This window comes from Epinephelus moara, chromosome 20 (assembly GCF_006386435.1).
Source record: "Epinephelus moara isolate mb chromosome 20, YSFRI_EMoa_1.0, whole genome shotgun sequence".
In the NCBI taxonomy this organism is placed as follows: domain Eukaryota; kingdom Metazoa; phylum Chordata; class Actinopteri; order Perciformes; family Serranidae; genus Epinephelus; species Epinephelus moara.
Window position 1 is genome coordinate 25,441,553 of NC_065525.1, and position 22,640 is coordinate 25,464,192.

At 40.2% G+C, this 22,640-nt stretch overlaps 2 protein-coding genes across 2 annotated transcripts; one reads left to right on the forward strand and one right to left on the reverse strand.

Annotated features, from left to right (window-relative positions):
- Nucleotides 1-54: 54 nt before the first annotated feature.
- slc28a1 (solute carrier family 28 member 1) lies at nucleotides 55-10,285 on the reverse strand. The gene is made up of 18 exons (XM_050072126.1): nucleotides 10,199-10,285; nucleotides 9,868-9,947; nucleotides 9,700-9,779; nucleotides 9,291-9,382; nucleotides 8,948-9,137; nucleotides 7,367-7,508; nucleotides 7,018-7,131; nucleotides 6,081-6,155; nucleotides 5,895-5,975; nucleotides 5,703-5,783; nucleotides 5,410-5,535; nucleotides 4,035-4,165; nucleotides 3,765-3,933; nucleotides 2,288-2,485; nucleotides 2,073-2,154; nucleotides 1,897-1,995; nucleotides 1,711-1,816; nucleotides 55-708 (listed from the first exon to the last, which is right to left on the reverse strand). The coding sequence occupies exons 1-18, from the start codon at nucleotides 10,200-10,202 to the stop codon at nucleotides 588-590; spliced, it is 1,971 nt and encodes a 656-aa protein (XP_049928083.1). The 5' UTR covers nucleotides 10,203-10,285; the 3' UTR covers nucleotides 55-587.
- A 3,765-nt stretch (nucleotides 10,286-14,050) lies between these two features.
- znf592 (zinc finger protein 592) lies at nucleotides 14,051-22,611 on the forward strand. Its single transcript, XM_050072125.1, has 9 exons — nucleotides 14,051-14,378; nucleotides 14,892-17,119; nucleotides 17,394-17,572; nucleotides 17,656-17,829; nucleotides 17,913-18,072; nucleotides 18,401-18,661; nucleotides 19,590-19,702; nucleotides 19,807-19,948; nucleotides 20,061-22,611. The coding sequence occupies exons 2-9, from the start codon at nucleotides 14,912-14,914 to the stop codon at nucleotides 20,571-20,573; spliced, it is 3,750 nt and encodes a 1,249-aa protein (XP_049928082.1). The 5' UTR covers nucleotides 14,051-14,378; nucleotides 14,892-14,911; the 3' UTR covers nucleotides 20,574-22,611.
- The last annotated feature ends 29 nt before the right edge of the window (nucleotides 22,612-22,640 follow it).

Here is a 22,640-nt window from a genome sequence, read left to right on the forward strand (position 1 = left end):
CTATGTCACGTTACATCATGTCAGCAAATGTTTTTTTAATAAATACGTAAAACATTTGTGTCCAAGCATAGTTCACATTTTCTTTTATTTTTTCAAAAAGTACAACTGTTTCCATAATTATCAACATTATGAAATAACCGAGTCACTTAATTGTATTTGAAATATTTACATTAATCAAAATGCTGATGCCAGAATATTTCCTGAGGTATACTCCTTAAAGAAATACTACACCCACAAAGTGACCATTTGTAAATCAATTAGTCGTTACCATGACAAGAGACAAGGCATGCAAGAAAAAAAAAGTTTTCTTCACGAATTCAAGGTAACGCAGCATGACTAACTGATTCATATGTAGTCATTCTGTGGTTGAATTATTCCTTTAAAATGTGTCCTTTTATTCCTTGGCTTTAAATAAAAGCAGCATTAATTTACAATATAATAAATTAAAAGATGCATTCATCTTTCAAAGATATGCATATAGACTTTACATCTTTACATTAACTGTGACACAAATATACAAACACGGAGAGACCCCGTAAATGAGCTACAGTATAAAAAAGACAGACGTTGGCGAGTAGTTTTCTCCTCTAAAAACAAACTGGCACATCAGAAAGTCCACAGCACTCACAACATTTAGAGAAAAACAAGGTGACGTTTGCTACATTGCTCCACGATCCTTTGAATGAGATGGTCCCATTGTTTACAGTGCTGCAAAAAATTTAATTTGAGATGTAAGTCCAAACAGCTGATATCACAGAGACATACTCAGCTACCTTAGTGCATATTAAAGCATCCATGCATTATCCTGTGTGTCCCAAACATTTTAAAGGTCCAGTGTGTAGGATTTAGGAGTATCTACTGGCAGAAATGGTATATAATATTCATAACTATGTTTTCATTAGTTTATAATCACCTGAAATGAAATAAAGAATCGTGTTTGCATCACCCTATTCCCAGTTCACACCGATGCAACTAGATGAGACGGTGTATCATCTCTATGCTACAACTCTCTGTACGTCCGTTCTGATTACCAGCTTTTCAGGCTTATTCATGGCAGAATATAATTTTTAGCCTCTTAAATTATGAATGAGAATGTGATAGTAAGATACTGGCCACAGCTGCATTTGTAGCAATGATGAAACTGCGAAAAACAGAAACAAACAAGCACCAGATGGACTGTATTCATTATAAATATGCCACTACAATATGAATAACCAGCTGAAATTAATCAGTCAATAAGAATATGTGTGTGAGAGGGGTCCCAAGCACATACACCGAGGAGCAGCAGCGACCCACCGTCTGACACTGGCACAACGTGAGGACAGAAACACGCCGTCTGCGGTCATTTAACTTGACCAGTGGACTTCACTACAAGCAGATTGGCTGTTGAAACCGGCTTAATTTGAGCTCAGACTGACCAGTTCACACCACTGCAACCTTTCTCTACAACGTTCTAAAATGGTTTTCTCTCGTCATGAATTTTTGGTCTGAACTGGTCTTTAGAATAAGCTGTTTATATCTACAAACAGAGCAGATCCTTTTCCACTGGCTCCAGATAGGGCCATTCGCATTTTCGCGTCAGCCATCGTAGTTCTCTGACACGCTTGGCACACAGGAGAAGTTTCAGTTCTGCAACTTCACCACTAGATGCCACTAAATCCTACACACAGGACCTTTAATTCAGCCACCATAGTGAAAATATCTGCTTACCTTTCAAAGAGGTCTTGACAGCATGTTTGTATATTTGCATCTGTGGCGTTGAAAGCCGATGACCTGAACAGATTCACACACTCAAGTGGAGGAACGAAGAGGATCCCTGAATGATAAAGTAAAAAAAGCTACTCAGTTTCAGTACAACCGGAAACTGCACTTACAGTTCAATTCAAAAGCTCTTACCTGCAAGAGAAGCATTGACAAGAGACACAACAGTCCCGGTGATCATAGCTCTTAGCACCATAGACGAGACGTCACCTCTTCTGGATGGGCATATAGAGGCTTTGAGAAAAGAAAAATCATCACTGAGTATGCTGTGGCAGGACAAAAACATGACGATGGGATGATAAAATACTCACCCAGGCCTCCGATCATGATACCCAGTGAGCTGAAGTTGGCAAACCCACAAAGAGCAAAAGTGGTGATAATTTCTGATCGGACCTGAAACAGGGAAAAACTAAATCATGTTATGCTGTTTTTACGTTGTGTTAATTCCTTCCATTTTTCGTGCAGTGCTCATGAATTTGTACTTTTAGCTCACCCACACTCGCTTCAACTGAGAACATTTACTCACAGATATCCATTGTCGTTCGCCTCCAATAATCTCAGCAAGTCCACTGAGTCTGTTGTCCTTCAGTGCAGATAGTTTTTGATAAGCCACAAACTCATTGAGGAAGAGCTTTGTGCCGATTAGTTCGGCCACAGTGAAACTCTCATCATACGGTATTCCCATCATAAAGGCCACAGGCATGAATACATAAGAGCAAATCATCTGAGAACACAGAGCGGTGTAAGGTTATTTGGATAGTGTTGGTCTCACTTGTTGAATTTACAGTATAAGCAAGCAAAACCTGTGAAATGTCTGCATAAATAAATACATGTATGTCTGAAAAATGTGTTAAATTGTAATCATACATAAAAAAATACATTTTATAAGCTGTCTTTTGACCATCTGCACATTTTTTGGAGAACACCTTTTGATATTACAATTGACCTATAGCTAAGTCCCGCCCTCAAACGCGATGAGCCAATCACAGTGCGTATAGCCATTCCATACCCTCGGACAATCTCTGCCTGGACGTTCATTGAAATGCATTACAGAAAGTCAGTTTTGTTCGGTTTTATGAGCTTTTTTTTCAGAGATTTGAAGTTTAAAAATGGTCAAACGGTGTGCATGGGGTACATGCAACTCTGACAAGGTATCCTGAGAGGCTGGGCGACAGGGGGTGTATTTTTTACACTTTAACGTTAAACCACATTTCAACTGAGAAAAGTGTCTCCTTTGGATAAAGTTGTGTGGTAATGTTAGACCACAACATCAACTCAACGTGAATAAGATTAACAATGATCTACATCTGTTCTAAGGTAAGTCAACATTGTGTTTGAGGCAACATATTGTCACTTTGCTGGAAAGAAATATAAAGTTATCTTTAACATCTCTAGCTAATGTTAGCTACAGTTAGCCTAACATTGGCTCCTAGCTGCGTTGTTCATCATGTCACCTTGTTTGCTGGGAGTTCATTAGCCTATTTTGTTCTAGTTTTTTGTACTTTAGTGATCGTACATCATTGTTAGCTGTTGTCCAAAGGGCTCTAGTTAAGCTTAAGTTTTTGAGCCAAAAACCTTAACTGTGGCACTTTAACTTGTTGTCTTTGATGGTGACGGCAACGAGATGCGGTTCATAAGTGTACACTGTGACCTGTATATTTTGGCTTGTAATTTAAGCTTTTCATCGACCTTCTCAACAATAAAATAATTAATGTATCCCTCCAATGCGTAGTTTAGGCCTTTTTGGTTACTTCTCAATGACACCTGATCATTATGTCCCCAAAAATCATCAATTGCCTCCTGCGAAATGCTGTGTACTGTGACACCTGCCATAGCGCCGGTCACTGATTGTTGATAGTTTGTCCGAGTGAGTGGAGGGGGGCGTGGCCTAGCCATACGTCAATTGTGCAAAATGTAAATAAATCAGATTTTAGAAATAAAAACAAACAAACATTTGAACACTATTAAAAAGTCACACTTATTAGTCTTATGCTAAAACGTACCTGGAATGTGATCGCAGGATATCCCACCATACCGCCAAGCCAACTCAAAGCTTTGTTGATGAACCCGAGAATGGCAAGAAAGGCGATCAAGTTAGCTGCTATATTAGCAACTAGACCTATTGAAGCAGATGCTCCACTGCTAGCAGCCTCCAAAATGTTTTGTTCATCTCTAGGGAATGGTTTTTTTTTTTAAAAAGTAAGTTAATTCACAAAAGCAGAAAACACTATAAAATGGGAAGAGAAGAAAAATGAAGGGATAGAAATACACACCCACAAGACACTTTAACATTCTTCTTTGACTTGAAGGGACTCTCCTCTGTCTCTGGGTAAGAAAGTTTGGAGATGGCCAAGGCACAAGGAGCAGCCATTACTGAGGCTGATATCAGGGAAGATGCATCAATCTGCAAAATACAATGAAATGTCATTTAATTCAGGGTACTGCAGTGGAGTTACTGCTATCATCAGCAGCAGATACAGTGTTTGATATTCTGAATGGTTGCTGTTGAAATAAGAAAACTGCAAATAATTTAAACAGATATTAAAAAGTAAAATTGTTGTTTTAGTTAGGCACCACCATTGGTATTAATTCTCATTATCTAAATGCAATGCAGTTTCAGCTTCAGAAGTTTCAGAGACAGAATAACATTAGATCAGATATACTATTAAAAATCATGATCGTGGTAGTCAAACATATCCTTGCCCAAACACTATCTTTTCCTGTTCTAATGTAGCTGATACTGATTTGCTCAACAGAGATATGTGCCTGTTACTTAGTGACCTTCAAAACATATCATATGGCCTCTTCTGAGGAAAAGCACCTCAGATTCTGATCTGAGCCCTGTGTAAAGCTTTGTAAACAGTTTTTTTTTTTTTTTTAAGAAACTGGATGGCTAAACATTTTCTTGAGTAAAATGAAGACAAAACAGACTTTGGGCAAAGGAGACATCCTCATTTGTTTCACATTCCTGGCTAAGAAAACATTAAAGCATACCCACAGTGACATAATTTTTCTCATGGACAACTGTCCAGCTGTCCTGGTGGTTTTGTTTACACACTTTATAATAGATTCAAGTATTGCAGCCTTCACCAATGTAAAACTGAAAACCTTTCACCCCCACACTGAAATCTCTCCTCCGGCTGCCAGCCGAATTGATTTTAAGGTGCTTTTCATTGTTTTCAAGTCAGTTACCTGCCTTACTCCAGAATAAATGACTGGCTCCTTTCCAGTTTATGTCTGACACTCTCACACAGAGGGGGCACTTTGGAAACAGGGGTTTGGGGGTTCTCCGCCAAAACATTTTGAGCATCAAACACTTAATTTTCTGCATTCTGGTCAATTTTTCTGCATCAAGTTTTGCTTTTTCTGCATCCATTTATGATGTATATGTCTTTAATTCTGTCAAAATAAAAGTTTTTATTGTGGGGGAGGGGGCAAATGCACATGTTCTAAATATTGAGGGGTTTGGTCCCCTGCGTACCCTCCAAAATCTACACCTATGGCCCCAGAGTCTGGAGCAGTCTCCCTCTATTATTATTTTATCTCCTTTTGAAATTCTTTTGTATGAAATGTGCCATATAGGTACATTTTATTATCACTTTCTGTATGTATATATTATGTAGTGGCATGAAAACAGCTTAATCTCACCCCAAATGAGATGAATGCCCCCATGACACTGCCTGCAATTGTGGCAAATCCGCCAGTCATTACAGCGTGGATCTCAGATTTGGTCATGTCCTTCAAATAAGGGCGGATCAGCAGCGGAGCTTCAGTCTAATGAACAAAAACATGGAGCAAAAGTAAACAAGCAGAGTAACCAAAGGATTCATTATTGTTTATGTAATCATAAAACTGAAGTACACAGAGATTCATTAAATTTCAAAGAGAAATGTAGCCAGGCCAGTGTCAAAGATAGTGTAACAAAGACATGCTCAGAGTACCTGCCCAACAAATATATTGCCTGCCACACTCAAGGTCTCTGTGGGAGAGGTTCCCATCGTTATCTGCATAACCCATGAGATCTGCATGGACAAAAACACATGGTTTTAGGTCATCATATGACACTGCAGGTGTAATCGGTACACACCCAGACCTACAGGAAGCTGTGATGCAGTGAGGAGACAAATTTTTACCTTCAGAATGAGCCACTGCATTAACCCCAAAAAGTAAAGGACTGACATCACGCTACTGAAGAACACGACAATGGGCAGAGCCTGAGGAAAAATCACAAAGCTAAAGTTTAACACGTTCAATTTAAATAAAGTTAGAATATATGTTAAGTGCCCATATTTACAAAGATTAAACTGTCATCCTCTTACTTGAAAGGCAAAAATGTTGTTGATCAGATCTCCAAAAACAAAACTTGACCCTTCTTTGGTGTAGTCGAGAAATATCTGTGAATATAACACCAAATAGAAACATGGATTACATTATGTCATATGTTTATCTATCCCCTCAAGCCATTCATTTATGACACAATTACTGATTCACTGAGATATTGCAACAGGAAGTCATGACACTTAGAAGAGACGGTAGGCTGAACTACATATTAAAAAGTGATTAACAGACCACATGCCCGAGCGCACATTCTGCTAACTCAACCCTTCTGTGATCCCAGAATAAGGGTGAACAACATAATAAAGTAGCTCTAAAGATAAGGATGTATAATCCACCTCAGTTAAAGAATAATATGGCCTGGTAGATAAGCAACAGTGTGTGCCATACAAGTAAGGGACGCATGTGCGAGTGCTGACCCCGGGCACCTGGCTCATCTGTTTGTTTTTTTTGTGGTTTACGATGTGACGCCAGAATGCCGAGGGCAAATTTCCATTTCACGTAAAGTAATGGACAATAAAGGGTTTTTTTAATCTTACCAAAGTCTGTTGTGCAAACTAATTGCTTCAGGATGTGACTAGTTAGAATTCACACATTTCACAGTAATGCTACTTATTGTTATGCTGAACGAAAAAAGTAAATTTGGGATGTTTTTAATATAAAATGGGCGGTATTTGCAATCCTAATTCCTAACAAAAGACCTGAGTTTGTAATGTGCAAACACCTGTTAATATTGCTAAATACTGTGATGGCGACTGGGGAGGAGGACTGGAGCTTGTGTCATAATCATCAGTGTCTATCCTGTTATTCAACATACTGAGGTCACACAAATGCCTAAGCATTTGTCATTCGTATAAGATTAAACCTGACTCCTACTTGCTCCATTGTGTTTCAGATAAAGAAAACATCCAAGTGTGTTACCTGCACTTGTTTCCCAAGCCATTGGAACGCTATGAGTCCAGGCTGTGTTCTTATAACAAAAAGTCCAATACAGAACTGCAATCCAAGACCCCAGAACACAGGCCTCCATCTTACCTACAAGAGAGTTTTCAAAAGGAAGTAGTTGGTTAGTGTAACAGGGAGTCTCCATGATGCCTTATGTTATCACAAGGAAGCACTTCTGCTAAACCGTAAGATGATGGGGGCACAAGGCCAGATGATATCCAAAGTCCCAGCAAAACACACCAGAGATAACTTGAGCGATAACGCCCGGGCACATTTCGAAACAGCTTTTGCCACAGTGGTATTCATCCTTGAGTGGTCGACTCACCGCTGTCCTGTGTGCTGACAGGAGGAAGACAAGCACAACGAACATGCACACCCCCCCGAATGAGATGAGCTGCTCGGGACGCTGGCTGGTGTCTAAGGCGAGCCACAGAACCAACAGGACCACAGCTGCTACGATGAAAACCCTGAAAACACAATAAAACACACCCATTAACAGATTCCATAATATGTAGCTCATTGTATTGCCAGCAAAATGTACTTAAGTGTCAATACTTAAATCTCGCAGTGTTACATTAATATAGAATACATTATTCTGTCTTTATCACGACCAAATTCATATGAAAGCATTTAAATGTTGTAGTTCATCAATGTGGAGACAATTTCAGATACTGCTTTGCAGATTAGTAGTATAACAGAGTACATCATAACATATGAGCAGTGGAGTAAAAAGTTTATATTATTATAATTATTATTATTATTATTATCATTATATTTCCCTCTGAAATGTAGTAGAGCAGAAGTATAAAGTAGCATTACATGGAAATACTGAAGTTAAGCACAAGTATGTCAAAACTGTACTTTAAGGCAGTGGTTCCCTACTGGTGGGTCACAGGTCCATTCTGAACTACCACAAGTCTATCTTGCGAATGTGTCAAGTTTGTAAAAACACACTTTATTTTTGAAGTACAGTGACTTTCTGGCACAAGCTTTTATTTTGAAGTGCCTTTTCCTGCTGTAGAGTGAGCGAATAATAGACAGCTACTTAACAGAGACAGCAAACTACCATGACGACCTGGCCAAACACAAGTATGACGCTGAACCCCGTGGCTGGACTAGTTGGGAACCACTGCTTCAAGGTCCAGTGTGTAGGATTCAGTGGCATCTAGCTGTTAGGTTGCAGATTGTGTGTAGGACAACTACAGTGGCTGATACGAAAAGGCGAATGGCTCTATCTAGAGCCAGTGTTTGGTTTGTCTGTTCTGGGCTCCTGTAGAACAACATGGTAGACCCCGTTGGATAGGACCCCCGATACAAACAAGTGGGTATGGCTGCGGCTGGAGCAGCTGTGTGACCCTCCCACTAGCTGACTCGCCCACCAAAACCTACATGTCCTTGGACCGGAAAACGGAAGCCCTGAAGAAAATGTTAGCGTTAAGCTAACTATGAAGCATTATGTTAAAGAGAGGTGGTTAAGGTTAGGTTACGAGTAATGAGAAGGGTTATATTTCATTTCTGAAAAGGTGAAGCCCGTCTTCATGTATAATGAATTATACAGTGGATAATTGCCATATTTGGCCTATTTGTTCATTACAATGTTGCAGGGTTCAGATAACTGTCGCCTTGGTGGGCTTGTCCTTTACTACTGGTGGGCGAGGTTTGTAGTGGCGTGTCGTGTACGCTGCAAACAGAATGTGTCTGCAGCTGTCTCAAAACAAACACTCATTCTAAGCTAACAAAAACAACTATTCTTAGTTTCAAGTGATTATAAAATTTAAAAAAAAAAATGTAATATACAATTTCTGCCAAGAGATGTCCCTAAATCCTACACACTGGACTTTTAAGCACAGAAACACTAATTTTCCACCACTGATTATTATCAACTGAAAACAAGACATGCACTCACCATTTCAGCCAATTTAAGTTAGATTTAAAGCATCTAACTGCAGGTCTGAAACACTGACTGATGCTTTCTCCTTTGTACTTCTTCAAAAGCTCATACGATTTAGCAAAAATAGCTAAACTGGTTAGGACCACAAGAGCGACGGCCCTCTGGAAATTCAATACACAGGCTGCGATGAAGTACGCCACATAACCTGCAGGACAGAAAAGAGCATTTAATTACCAAAAAAAAAAAAGTCTATATACATGATCATTCCTGTCCTATCGTATTGTGCAAAAGAAATATCATTAGGCATGAACAAATTGGCACTGATTGTACATTTTTAACACACATGAACAGACTGTACCTGCTCCGAGTACACCCAGCACAACATATTTGAAGGTTTGTGAGTGAGCCTTGATGTAATCCTCTGTCGCATTAATCGGCTTGGACACTTTGCTGTGGTACAGAACAAATGTATACAAAATATATTTCTGTTTTTTCTCGTGTGAATAAAAAAAAAAATATTTAACATCAAGAAATGTATGCTTTATTTGCCCAAAGGTATTTTTTTCTGTTACATTAAGTTAAATCTTTAAAGTTTACAGTAGCACAAATTTTGTTAAATTTATATTAATAAAATACTTCTGTACATTCACACATGGTGTACACATTATCACCATTGCAGAGGGTTAATGATGTGCACCTGCTGTGATAATTGCACCCAAATAAAACAATTATTTCTAGTCTAAGTGCAGTCATTTGAACTGACACACCTCAAGTATGATCCCAATCCTTTTTTAGTCTTCTCAGTCTGCCTTTCCTCACTGATAGTAGTATCGTAAGTGTTGTCCTCCTAAGAAAAAATGGCATTTTATTTAAAGAAAAAATAAAGATAATGTTGTGCTGTTTTCTTAAAAAAAAAAGAGAAATGTAATACATACCTCTATTTCAAAAGCCTGGTTGTCCGTGCCATTTCCTCTGCTGAGGGATACATTTTTGAGCTGGACACTGTTGGTTTCCGCTGAAAAACACAACCATTGTTCACTTCTACGCAGCAGCCTTTGGGAGAGCAGTTTCAACTTTAACAACCAGGAATGCCAAACAAGTAACAATCTGTGTTTCCATGTACTCTGCAAGATGAAAAAAAGAACCTCAAAATAAGTCCACAGTGTCCTCGTGGCTTATCTTGAGGAGAATGGTGAACAAAAAGCCCAGTTCACAACTGCAAAACAAACGGTTTAATTCAAGGAAAAAGCAGAGCAAATGGCTTACTCATTGTGCGTCCTCCTAAACCCCGGCTGTCAAACGCTGTGCTGTTAAACACACTGTGGGAAAACGTAGCCTGCCCTCTATATGAAACATCTTATCATTAATTAACAGACACGTTACGTACCACTCTGATCTGTCACAGGAAGTACAGGTCAGGACACAGTCATCAGTGTGATAATGCAACAGAAGTGATTTTCATATGAGGCAACACTTGATTAGACGTGATGTTGAACAAGTTCGCCAAATCACTGGAGTGAGAGATGATAAGATGTGAATTCTTGTCGACAGATATGAATTCACAGGGTCTGACTTTGAGCTTTGAAAGCCAATATGTGATAAAAACAGGAGTGGATTCTTCATGAATGAGGTTACTTGTAGGAGGAAGTGCCTTAACCACACTTTAGTCAGTCATAAAAAGTCATTGTGCTCCTATTTATAAAGTGCTCCTATTTATCAGAAGCATGTGAATGAACAATCTGAGAGATTAAACTTAACCCAAAGGCATATTTTCTGTCTTTGAACTTGTGTGCCCACAAACAACATGAATATCTTGATAAGAAAATTTTTTTAGATAGTGGTGGACACAGTGATTCCCCCCTTAGATCAAACTTTAAGTTACCTTTGTACAGACAGACACATACAGGTGTATTAGTCTATCAATTGTAGTTAATGTTAGGTTTGTAACAGACTGAATGGAAAGAACTATCCTGTAACATGACAACACACATTATCCTAAAGATAAGTATGTGAACTTTGACTAGACTATAAAGTTAAATGTTGTATGTGTGCTGCGAGGCCCTAATGTCAAACTAAGTTGTATTTTTATGATAGAATCTCCTATCTTAAAATGATAGTTGTGAAGATTAAGCACATTAAGTATTTTCCGCAGAATCAGTTATGGCTGTTATCTGGACCATTAAATATATTGCAGCACAATTTGTACTTTACTTTCGGGGTGATGATTCATAATCGGATATAATGGCAGCTATTTGTCACACTCACTGCTGTTCAAATGTGATCTTGCTGCACACAAAAAAATCTCTAAATCCTCATAAAAATGCTGTGTGTAAATGGTTCGTAACACTCAGTAGTGGCTCGGTCTGTCTGGATGCATATGATAAACATTAATTCCTGTTAAAAAGTACCAAATATTTTGTGCTCATTGGGTTTTCTGAAAGCTTTGAAGACCCTGGAAATCATTAGCAGAGGTTTATGACCTAATAACAGTCTGTAGCACAACATTAAACAGCTTGGGTCAGTAACCCAAGACATTCTTTATTATGCAGACCATCAAGTTGTTTGCCAACAGCCTCAAAATGATTTACATGTCAAGGCTCTGACTAAGAAAACACTTGTTAAAGGAATGTTATGATATATCTCACAATTCAGTGTGTCCATTGCTTCCTTTAATCTTATTTGAGCATGAAAGATTCAAATATAGATATAGGCTACCTGTTAAATCCTGTTACATAACTGCCTCTGTTAAGTTTTTTACCTGATACCAAAGTGCAGGAATAGGTGTCACTACTGTAAAGTCTCACTAGCGGGAAGGAAGATGATTGTTGTATCTATCTCCCTCAATTCTGTCTTACAGGATGTCACAGACTAGCTCCTTTACTACAACATAGCAACCAAGAGTCCCCTGAGGTCATGGATCAGTCAGAGAACCTAAAAGTTGTATCTGCCCACCCACCTCAAAGGAGACCAGTGCATTTGGGCAGACTGCATTAAATCACTGACAACTACTTAAAGTGACAGTGGCCCTTACATGTTAAATCCCACTGGGAAACTGGGGCAAGTAAGTTGGTGCTAGGTTCAGTTCACGTGATGGGAAAACTGGCAGATACTGCACCAGTTTCATTGTTAATCTATCGACACACAATTCCACTTAATATCAATACTGCTTGCCGGGAAATCCTTGGTGTGAATAAATTAAAGCAAACAGTGCAACAATACCTTATCTGTCTGTGTAATTTCATGTGATTTACAGCATCCATCCAGGCTGCTAACAAAAACAAACAGTGGAGTCGATGCCTTTATTTACATCCTGGTTAAAAACTGACAAGCAACAACTAAACTCTATTTAAGTGCTGCCTGCCACAAAGGCCGAGAGGATACTGAGCATAATAAAGGCTAAATGGGTTGTTTTGCAAGCTGAGAATGTGGTTTTGTAGGTATTCCTTAACCTGACATAGTCTGGAGGAACATTAGCCAAACCCCACAGGCGTTTTTAACATGCACTCTATTTTACTCTATAGCACTGTGTTTGATTGTGTGTGCGGTCAATGTTCACCATTTCATTTCATTTGGACTTTCATCATCACTTACCAAATATGCTCTTGCTCCATGATGGTTTTGGAGCTGGTTACTAAGGAGTAAAGTTTAGGATACTGCAGCCACTTCTGCTTCACTTTCAAGACTCAACTGCTTGAGCACCCCTGTTATAACTAGGGGTGGGGGGAAAAAATCGATACAGCAAAGTATCGCAATATTTTTGTGTGGCGATATTGTATCATCACACAGTGCCAAGTATTGATTTTTTGTAATTATATAAACTGCTAATATTAAAAATACAGATTCAACTTGATGGAGCGTTCTTGAACAATAAAATTAATTACTTTTTCCGTCCTCTACATATATTTCGCTGCAAATAAAATGATTGAAGTGAGGGGAACAGACTGAAAACATTATCTTTTTAGATAATACTAACACTACAAATAGACATCAGGGAAGCCAGCTTGCTTAATATTTTTTTCTCGCTTAATAAAGTTAAAAACTTATCTGTTCACTTTAGCTTTAAACTAGCTCTGACTTTCCTGATGCAGGTCTGAAACTCTTTCTTTTTCTGCTTCACGCTGCTGCAACTCTTTTAAAATCTCACTTGAACATTTTCTGGACAATCTGGACCTGGACTTCTGTGGCCTAGTGACCTAATTTTGTCACTGCTTTCCGTAAAGTTTTTTGTTTTGTTTTGTCTTGTTCTGTTTCTCTTTGGTTTGTTTAAGTCCTTTATTTGCTCTTTTGCTTGCTTGTCTAGCTATTCTGTTTATTTCAGCGAATGGGGATGGAGGGGAGGGATGAGGGACATGAGGGAAGTCAGTGTACTCTGTTATACTTGTGTGTTTACATATTGGTCCTGGTTTATGGTACACTTGTTGGAAATAAAAAAGATGTTAAAAAAAAATCTCACTTGATTTTATGATTCATAGTTTTACAACTCTCTGATTTTGAGTCAGTTAAATGTCCTTTTATATTATTGCCTTGTCTGTTTGATATCCATTATGATGCGTTTCATGTGAAGAGCTCAGTGCTTACAGTGCCCTTATTGTAAAGTAGTTTGTGATGCATTTCTTGTATGAAAGGTGCTTTACAAATAAAGTTTATTATCTTTTATTATTAAAAATACAGATGTTGAGCAAGTTTTATTTCAAGGGCCTCATTTACAGTGGAAAAAAGGTAATAAATCGCAATATATCGCAACTTCTTTCATCGCAATACTGATATTGCATATTGCAACACGTTTAAAATCGCAATAATATTGTATCCTAACTTAAGTATCGTGATAATATCGTATCCTGGAGCCTCTGGGGATTTCTACCTCTAATAATACCCCACAAATCATGTTTGGCATTTTAGAAACAACCTGAGCTTTATGAAATGTATTGTCTAATATGAGAATTAATATAGGCTAAATCAGTTGCACAGTGACAATGGCAGGGTGGGTGGTTAATTAGGGACCCATAATTCATATTACCCTCCGGTAATATGCTCCAGCTATGAATGCATGTTTCATATTTGACTATGGTGACAGTAGCATGCTGTATTACCTACCTAACGCAGAATACTTACCACATACAATAATGCCAACGTTTCTGCACCGTAGCAGCTGCGCCACTGGACACAATAAATCCTGTTTCCAATTATTCTGGGGTGCCTGTACAGTAGTAGTAGCGTTTCCAGCATGTTTTCAAGCCGTCCATGACACCGCCTCTCGTCTGCAAGACAGAGTCGAGGGCTTGAACCACCCAGTACAGCAAAAGGGAAACGAAGTTAACGCTGTTAGCTTGTAGCTTAGCTATGAAACCTTGCTACAGCCAAACCTAGCTAGCTCACAATTAGTGCCCACAGTTAACTCGCTGTGTAGCTAATGTACTAGAGCTGCTAAACATAACCGGATCAAATGGTAAGAACACCTCTGCATCGATAATTAACGAGTTTACCAGCCTGGCTAAATGATTTACGCAATAGCATGTTGCTAAGCTAGAGTGCTAACCTACTGTCTTGGCTCCGTTATGTACCTCGGCTAGCCTTGTTAGCTGACAGTATGCTAGCTACGCTAACAACAAACAACTTTATTTAATTCGGCTTTTGGAGGAGTTTATATTTGGTAACGTCTATTGTCCTGCATTGAATGTGTTTTTCGTCCTATGTATGTGTGTGTGTGTGTGTGTGTTAATGTGTGCTTTGGTACGAAATACTAGCTGCATAGACGAAGAACAGCAGAGCGAGTTAACGTGTAGCTTGCTAGCTAAAGCTAACGTTAGCATAGAGGACGCTACACAGCTGCTAATAATTGCTCAGATTGAAAAACAGCCATTTCTAATGCTGACAGCAGTTTCTTAAACTTTGCCTGCAGTGCCCACTGTGATAATTTTAAGATAAAGATATTAAGCTGAATCTGTATGTGTTTTTGTAGGTTTATGAGACTGTGCTGCCATGGGTGACATGAAAACCCCAGATTTTGATGATCTCCTGGCTGCCTTTGACATCCCAGATGCCACAGGCTTGGACGCCAAAGAGCCCATCCAAGGAAGTCATGAGGAGACAGAGAGTCAGCTGAAGCACACAGGGATGTGTCTGGATGACAGCCTATTGAGTAACCAAGCTGTCACATCAGCAGATATTCCTGCTGTAAGTGTTATTGTGAAAAACACAAGTCGCCAGGAGTCGCTGGAGGGTTTCGAGCCAGCATTGCAAAATGGATTCAGGGGACAAGACGCCACCTCCATTGACTTGGTTGAAACGACCAACGCTGACTTTTCCAAATCATTTGTCTCTGCTTTGAATGGGGAGAGTTCAAGAGAGCTTCTCGGAAAGGCACCTATTCAACACAAACCTGATGGAACACCAATATTTTCCCAGTCACTTTCTCATTTTAGTCCCATCTCCAGTCCTGAGTCTGAAGACACTCAGTGCAGTAGAGATGAAATGCATTCTAAACAAGACAGACCCTGTTTCCCAGAAGCTTCAGATTTGGTGGAACCGTCAGTCCCGGATAATCCAAAAAAACTGGACCTCAGCATGTTTGATGACTGTCCGAAGGACTCTGATATTCCCAAGAACAGTCAGAGGAGCAGAGAAGAAAGTAGTAGAAGTGAGGAGTCTTCTGACATCTCTTTTAGTAACAAAATGGATAAAACATCTAGAATACACAGTACACTTCCCCCACCCAGCCAGAACTTTATTGAGACCAACTGCAATTCAGGAACCACAATGGATGTTCCCACTTCTTATCCACATGTCAAATCTCAGACGTCCAAATTATCCTCTTGCCTTGAGGCTCTAGTGGCTCTGCATGCTAGGAAAGATCCCAGTGAGCAGATTAATCCCAGAGAGTCATCGGTGGTCCTGAATGACTGCATGAAAGCAAACCCCAACATGCCTGTGTCCCCACGAAGCCCACTGGAAGCTGTGAAACGGTTAATGAAACCCTCTGATAGTCCTGTAAGCATCTGCAGTGATAGTAGTGGTAAAGCATCCCCCGCAGTGGCTACTGGGTCCCCCCCTGCCATACCCAGGGTCAGAATTAAAACCATTAAAACCACATCTGGGCAGATCAAGCGCACAGTCACCAGTGTGCTGCCTGATTCGGAAACAGATGAAGTTCATTCTGCATATGAATCCTCTCCATCACAGAGTATGATTAGCGAAGATTCTTACTGTAACATGTCTCCTCATCAGTCTCAAAGCACTCAAAGTACATCTGTTGACAATATTGTTGGAGCACAGACTAAAAGTATTCCAGCTAGTGCATCTTCACCGAAGGTTTTACGCAACAAATCAGAGGTTAACTCCAGGAGGCAAGGCGTAACGCAGCCCGCAGCAGTGTTCCATAATACTAGTGGTCCTGTCAAACGATCTGCTGCACATAAGGGGCAGAAACCAAAGAGAGGATCAGCCACCACAGGCCATACAACTAGCACCAACTTCCTCCCCAAAGCAATGCACTTAGCTAGTCTGAACCTGGTTCCTCACAGTGTTGCCGCTTCAGTAGCCGCACGCTCCACCTCTCATCAACAAAGCCAACACACACTCTCCTCTATGGTGTACAGCACCGTCCCACTGGTGCATCAGGTCAAAACAGCCAGCCCTTATCCTTGCACGTCCATTCCCAACACAGCAGCAGGAACCTTAAGCAGACTGTTGAACAACGCCAACCCCGTGCCTACGTATGTGCCCAACCTGACCCCCCCTCCAGAGAGCAATATCAACCTTCCACCACGTGGATACTGCTGCCTCGAGTGCGGGGACTCCTTCGGGGTGGAGAGGAGTCTTGCGTATCATTACAGCAGAAGGAGTGTTCACATTGAAGTAGGATGTACACACTGCGCAAAGACGATGGTGTTCTTCAACAAGTGTGCCTTGTTGGCACATGCACGGGAGCACAAGAACAATGGCATGGTGATGCAGTGCACGCAGCTCCATATGAAACCTATAGCAGAGGAACAAATGTTTGTACCCCTGAGCGCTGTGAACCTGGACTCTTACAGTTTACCCTCTTTGAAAAGCCAACCTGTTCTGCCCCTGTATCCAGACAATGTCATTCGCCACCGACTCCGTTGCCTGGAGTGCAACAAGCAGTTGTCTGACTACAAAGCACTTGCAGGCCATTACCAGAGACAGTCGGACGACGTGGAAGGACTCGTGAGTAGATGCTTTATTGATTATTAAAGGCTTTAAAGGAATTTGTTATTGTCAACAAATCCAGTGAAAACACTGTCTGTTCCACTTCTTCTGACTGGAGACATATATCTTTAAAAATGATGAACTAATAAGTCTTAATGGGATTTGTTGACAGTAAGAAAAATAGTCAGTATTACCAGGCTTATCATTTAAAGGCCCTGTGACCATTGTAATGTATTTTCCGTTTTTTCACTTTTATATTTTTTGATTTTCCTCGTTTTATATCCAAAAACAGATGTGCAAGGTGTGCTCGATGTTGTTACCCAACAAGTGCAGCTTCAAAGCTCACCAACGCATTCACGCACACAAGTCCCCTTACTGCTGTCCTGAGTGTGGTGCCCTGAGCCGCTCTGCAGACATTCAGAAGCATGTCAAGGAAAACTGTCTGCACTACGCTCGCAAGGCTTGGTACAAGTAAGTAAGCAACAATAAAACGCAGGCATCAAAACATAATGGAACAGAAAAGGAAAGTGGCATGATGTTTCCTTTTCTTCCAGATGTCTTCACTGCGACATGGTTTTCAAGACCCTTCAAGGACAGAAGACTCACATTGAGGAGAAACACTGTGATGTCTTTTACAAGTGCTCCATCTGTCCAGTTGCCTTCAAGACTTCTGACGGCTGTGAAGTGCATCTAAAAAACAAACACAATGCCAGCAAAATATCCCCTGTGTAAGTCCCACACCTCGTGACGTGTCAAAAGTTCAACATTTCTTTTTACTGTTCATTTTTACTGGTTTTTCTTTCTTTTGCAGGTTAATCTTTAAGTGTTCGTGTGAGACGATTTTCAAGAAAAAGCAGTTACTGTTTCAGCATTTCCATCAGAACGCCAACAAACGTGTTACGTCCGTATTCAAGTGTCCAGAATGCAACTCGGTATTTCCACAAAAGCAGCTGTTAATGCAGCATGTCAAGGTTAGAGCCCTCATTGCATTTTTCTTAGACATTTTGTGTTTGTCAGTTTGAGGTAAACTTCCAGGGAGTTGTTTTGCAATGTCAGATTTTGTCACATTAGGTAATCTACACAACTAGGTGCATGACGCAGAGAGATCAACATGAAGTCACACAGTCCAGCAACACTGTAATGTTTGTTGTTGTTTCACCACGTTGACTAAAGAGAAGTGAAATATTGAGTAAATGATGAGTACTCTGTGTTAGATAACTTGTGACCTGTAGTACGTGATCATGAAAGCAGACAAGAGGATGAGGTGTTTATTTTTACCATCTATTTTCTGTTTTGCAGAGCGTTCATGTAGGAAACATAACAGTAGAGACGGAGCAGAACAGTAAACAAACAGACAATCCTGACCGGTACCAGGATGCTCATTCTGTCCAACAACAGAAGAGTCACAGCCCTGTTAAACACACAGATGGTCCCAGAAAAAAGGCTGAGCAGGACAGAAGACCTGGTGTGAAGCCCACCGGCTGGACGTGTGGGGAGTGTCTCCAGTGGTTCCCTGAACGAGACTCCTATGTTTCACATGTGAAGACCAGCCACGGAAAGGTGAGAGATCATGAATTATCCATGCTGGAATGTGACTTTATTCAACCGAAACATCAATGACTGCTGTGCTCACCTATACTAAGTGAGCACAGCACTTTTTCCAACGTACTTTAGATTAAACCAGCTGTGTTCCCATGGAAACCATGCACCCCAGGGCCCAGCTCTTGGTTTAAAAGTTTGCTCTCACTCGCCTCTGCAGCAGCTGCTCCTCTAATCTGATCCATCAGTCTCATCTGATCAGCTCTGATCAGTCTAACCGACTGATTCGATTTTAAGCATGACATTGCTGGGCAAGGTTGTGATTATGACCATAGACAAAAAACATAGATGTCCCATTGACTGCTTCGGCCCCATTGCTGCAATACATCAACGTTGCCGCCAAATGAACCAGGCAACACTGGCTTGTAAACAAATAGTAAGATGGGGAGCAGCTTTTTTTCTGAATGAAAGCACTGTAACATTTACATTTCTCAACTGATGTGCGTGAGTCATTTCTGTACGCAAGGGCGGAATAGAGGGGAAAATTTTTATCTCTATGGTTAAGCCTGCTGATGTCTTGACTCTGGTGTGAATTTCGGGTCATAGTCAAATAGCCAAAAGGGTTTTACCAAGGTGTTGCCCCGGCGCCAACCCTCAGCCACATGGCATCATGTTTAACTGCTTCCTTTTGGTCTTCCATATTTTTTATTTGTCTTTTAGGTGGCCTGATAACGCAACTAAAACGCACGTAATCCTGGGAAATCTAGCTAATCAGATTATTGGTCAGGAAGTAGTAATCTGTTAATGGTTGCTTGTATGTGGATTATTAACTCATCAGATGTTCATGATTACCTTAGAGGAAACTTTTACTATTGTTTGTTAAGATAGCCTCGTCACACCTTTTTCCCCCCTACATTTTTATTTATACCTCTTCTTTTCCCCCCAACAGTCTGTGAAGAAGTATCCATGTCGGCATTGTGAGCAGTCTTTCAACTCCACAACCAGTCTGAGAAGACATATTCGCAATGACCATGATGGAAAAAAGAAAATTTACACTTGTTGGTAAGATTTTAACGTTTGGAAATGAACAAATCACAAGTGTTTTTTCTGATTATGTAGGAGATCTTTCAGCTCCACCTCCATTCCTTTTTTTGTTTACACTTAAGGTATTGCACGGACACTAAGAAAACATTTACGACGAGCGTGACGTTGAAGAACCACATCAGTCTAATGCATGGAATCAAAAATCCTGATCTTGGACAAATGCCGAAAACAGCCGTCCAGGAATCCAAAAAGGCTTTGGGCAAGGTAGTTATCATTTTTTAACTTAAACGCCAAAGTAATCATTGCAGGCATGAATACAAATGTTGGGAATCTTAGTAGTTGTTATTTTAAAACGTGTGGTTTCCGTGATTTGCAGGGGCATGTCTCACAAAGACCTGCTGTGGACACTCAGGATGCGGGCCAGGATCACACTCTGAGTCTCAAGGCTCCTCCAGCGAAGCGTCTGAAAACTCAGTTCCGCTGTTCAAAGTGCGGTTTCGTCACAGACGACAGCACACAGTTCCAGCAGCACATACCGCAGCATAAAACAGACGAGAACACTCCTCAGTGCCTTCACTGTGGCCTGTGTTTCACGTCCGTGCTGTCTCTCAACAGACACCTTTTCATTGTACACAAAGTCAAAGACCCCGAGGAAGGGGAGAAAGAAGAAGAAGCGGAGGACGAGGAGGAAGAGGCGAGGGAGAAGGAGCGGGTTAATCAGTCGGTCAGATTAGCAGATACAGACGAGGTCAATGACTTGTTACCGGAGCGAAATGAACCTGAGCCCTCACAGGCAGGAGAGCCAGCAAGTCTGCACTGTGACAAGACCTCAGACTGTAATCTAAAACTGAGCGCTCACTCTCAGACACAAGCAGTCTCTCTCCGGTAGTGAGACCTCTTTAAAGCTGCTTTAATGTCTTCGGTTTTCACATGAAAGCAACAAGGGAGGCTCGATGTCCTGCATGGAAGTGTTCTGGCCTTTCTGTTTCTTTTCTTTATTTTTTATTTTTCTCAGTTATTCAGTGGCCGTGCAGTATATCCAAGCAGATCCTTAACAGTTAATAAAGAACAGTATTTTCACAAATGAGAGGGCAAATTAATATTTTCAGTTATTTTTATTTAACTTTGCATGTCGGTATTATACTCATCTTGCCTTTCAGATATAACTGCACATATTACAGCTGAAGCTTTTTCTTTTTTCTGTCTTTGTTTCCCCGACATGTTCCATCCACCCTGACAGGAGACTCAGGAATGTCTGTAAGCGTCTAGGTCTGATCGATGTAACAGTGAAGAGGTGGATCTTTGCCTTTTTGTAATCGTTTATTTTAATGGCTTAAATTTTGTCTGAAGTATTTAAAGCTACACACTATTTTACCTGAATGGGATTCAGGGTTGCGTTTTTTTTACGACATGACTGTGTTGCAGTTAATTTGCAGCACAAAGCTAGAATGTTAGTCACCATTTATTACACGACAGTATTCACAATATTCAGTTCGAGCTGTATTTCTGCATTCTTGGGACAGTTATTTGTAAAACTGTCCTGTGAGATTTAACACAGGCGAGGTGTCTTGCTGAGCAAAGCCTACTGACGTAGGCTACACGTAACGAACAAGACTTTCTTTTGACTATTTAAGCATTTTGAAATGCTGTTGTTTTTATGTTGATTGAGTGTTTAATTTGTGGGTGCATGTGTTGTCCCAGATTTGGCCTTTTTTTTAATATATTTTTTTGGAATGAGTGTTGAGGGGAAGCATGGAGAGGTATTGGATGTGTGGTGCAGCAGTTTTGAAAATACCTCAAATTGCCAGAAGTGTATTTTTCGGGCAAGTGAACAGTCAATGTAACGTCAAATCAGGGTACATTGTTTTGGATAATCCAGAGCAGACGTGAAAGTGAAGTTCGGCGGCGTATGGAAGATATAGCGTGCTATAAAAGAGGACCTGTTGACATGGTGATAATAATACTAGTAGGATCAGAGGGACTTGTTGAATCCATTATGATTTCCGAGGAAAGACATTTCTCAGATCAGCGTTCATAATGGTGGGTACTTCTTGTTCGCATGTTCTGGTTTGTGAAGCAGCACCTCTTGTTTTGTATTGAACACATGACAGTTCCTACCTCCATGGTTAATGGCAGTGATTGTTAAATGAAAGACTTTGAGGAGTTGCAGGTAATCTCAGTGCAATGTAAAAAAAAAAAAAAAAAAAAAAAGTTTATAAAGTGTGTATTATCCCACATTATTGAATTTTATAAATTATTTTGGGAATGATATTAAGGTTATATGGTCATATTGACTTAACTGGCAAGTGAACTTTTCTATTTAAGTGCTATAGGAGCTCTTTGTTTCTCTGTAATCTTAAAACCTTAATTTACCACACTGCAACCATTGTGCTGCAGAGGCTTGTTCACGACTTGTTCTTTTATAATGCTCGTCGAAAGATATTTGTACTTTTGATACTGTGTACAGCGAGGACTTGTATAGGAAAGTAACCTGTGTACATACAGTAGCCAATGAACCCTGGATTCACAGCATTTCTTAAGCCATTACATCTATTCAGCATGCAGTGGCCCATGTGCCTTGCTGTAATGTTTACGTCAAAGTACTTACAAATAAATCGGTGCATTTAATTACACACCTGTTTGATCTTTTGTCTCGTGTTAAAGATTTGCTCAGAGGATGCAGGGGAGGGAGGTGTCTAATGGTATTTGGATGTGATAATTACAGGTTTACACTGAGGTCACACACTTTACAATCGTCATAGCAAGTCACAATAGCACAAGGCACTCTGATGTGCATCATTCACCCAATAGGAAACCACCCGCTTCATGCCATTAGAATATTAAGCCCATCCTATCTCAGTATAACTGGCTGGCCCCAAAATGACACAACAGCAAAGAGATTTTAATTAACTGACACCAACTTTGCACAGAACACGTTTGAGGAATGAAAGGCACT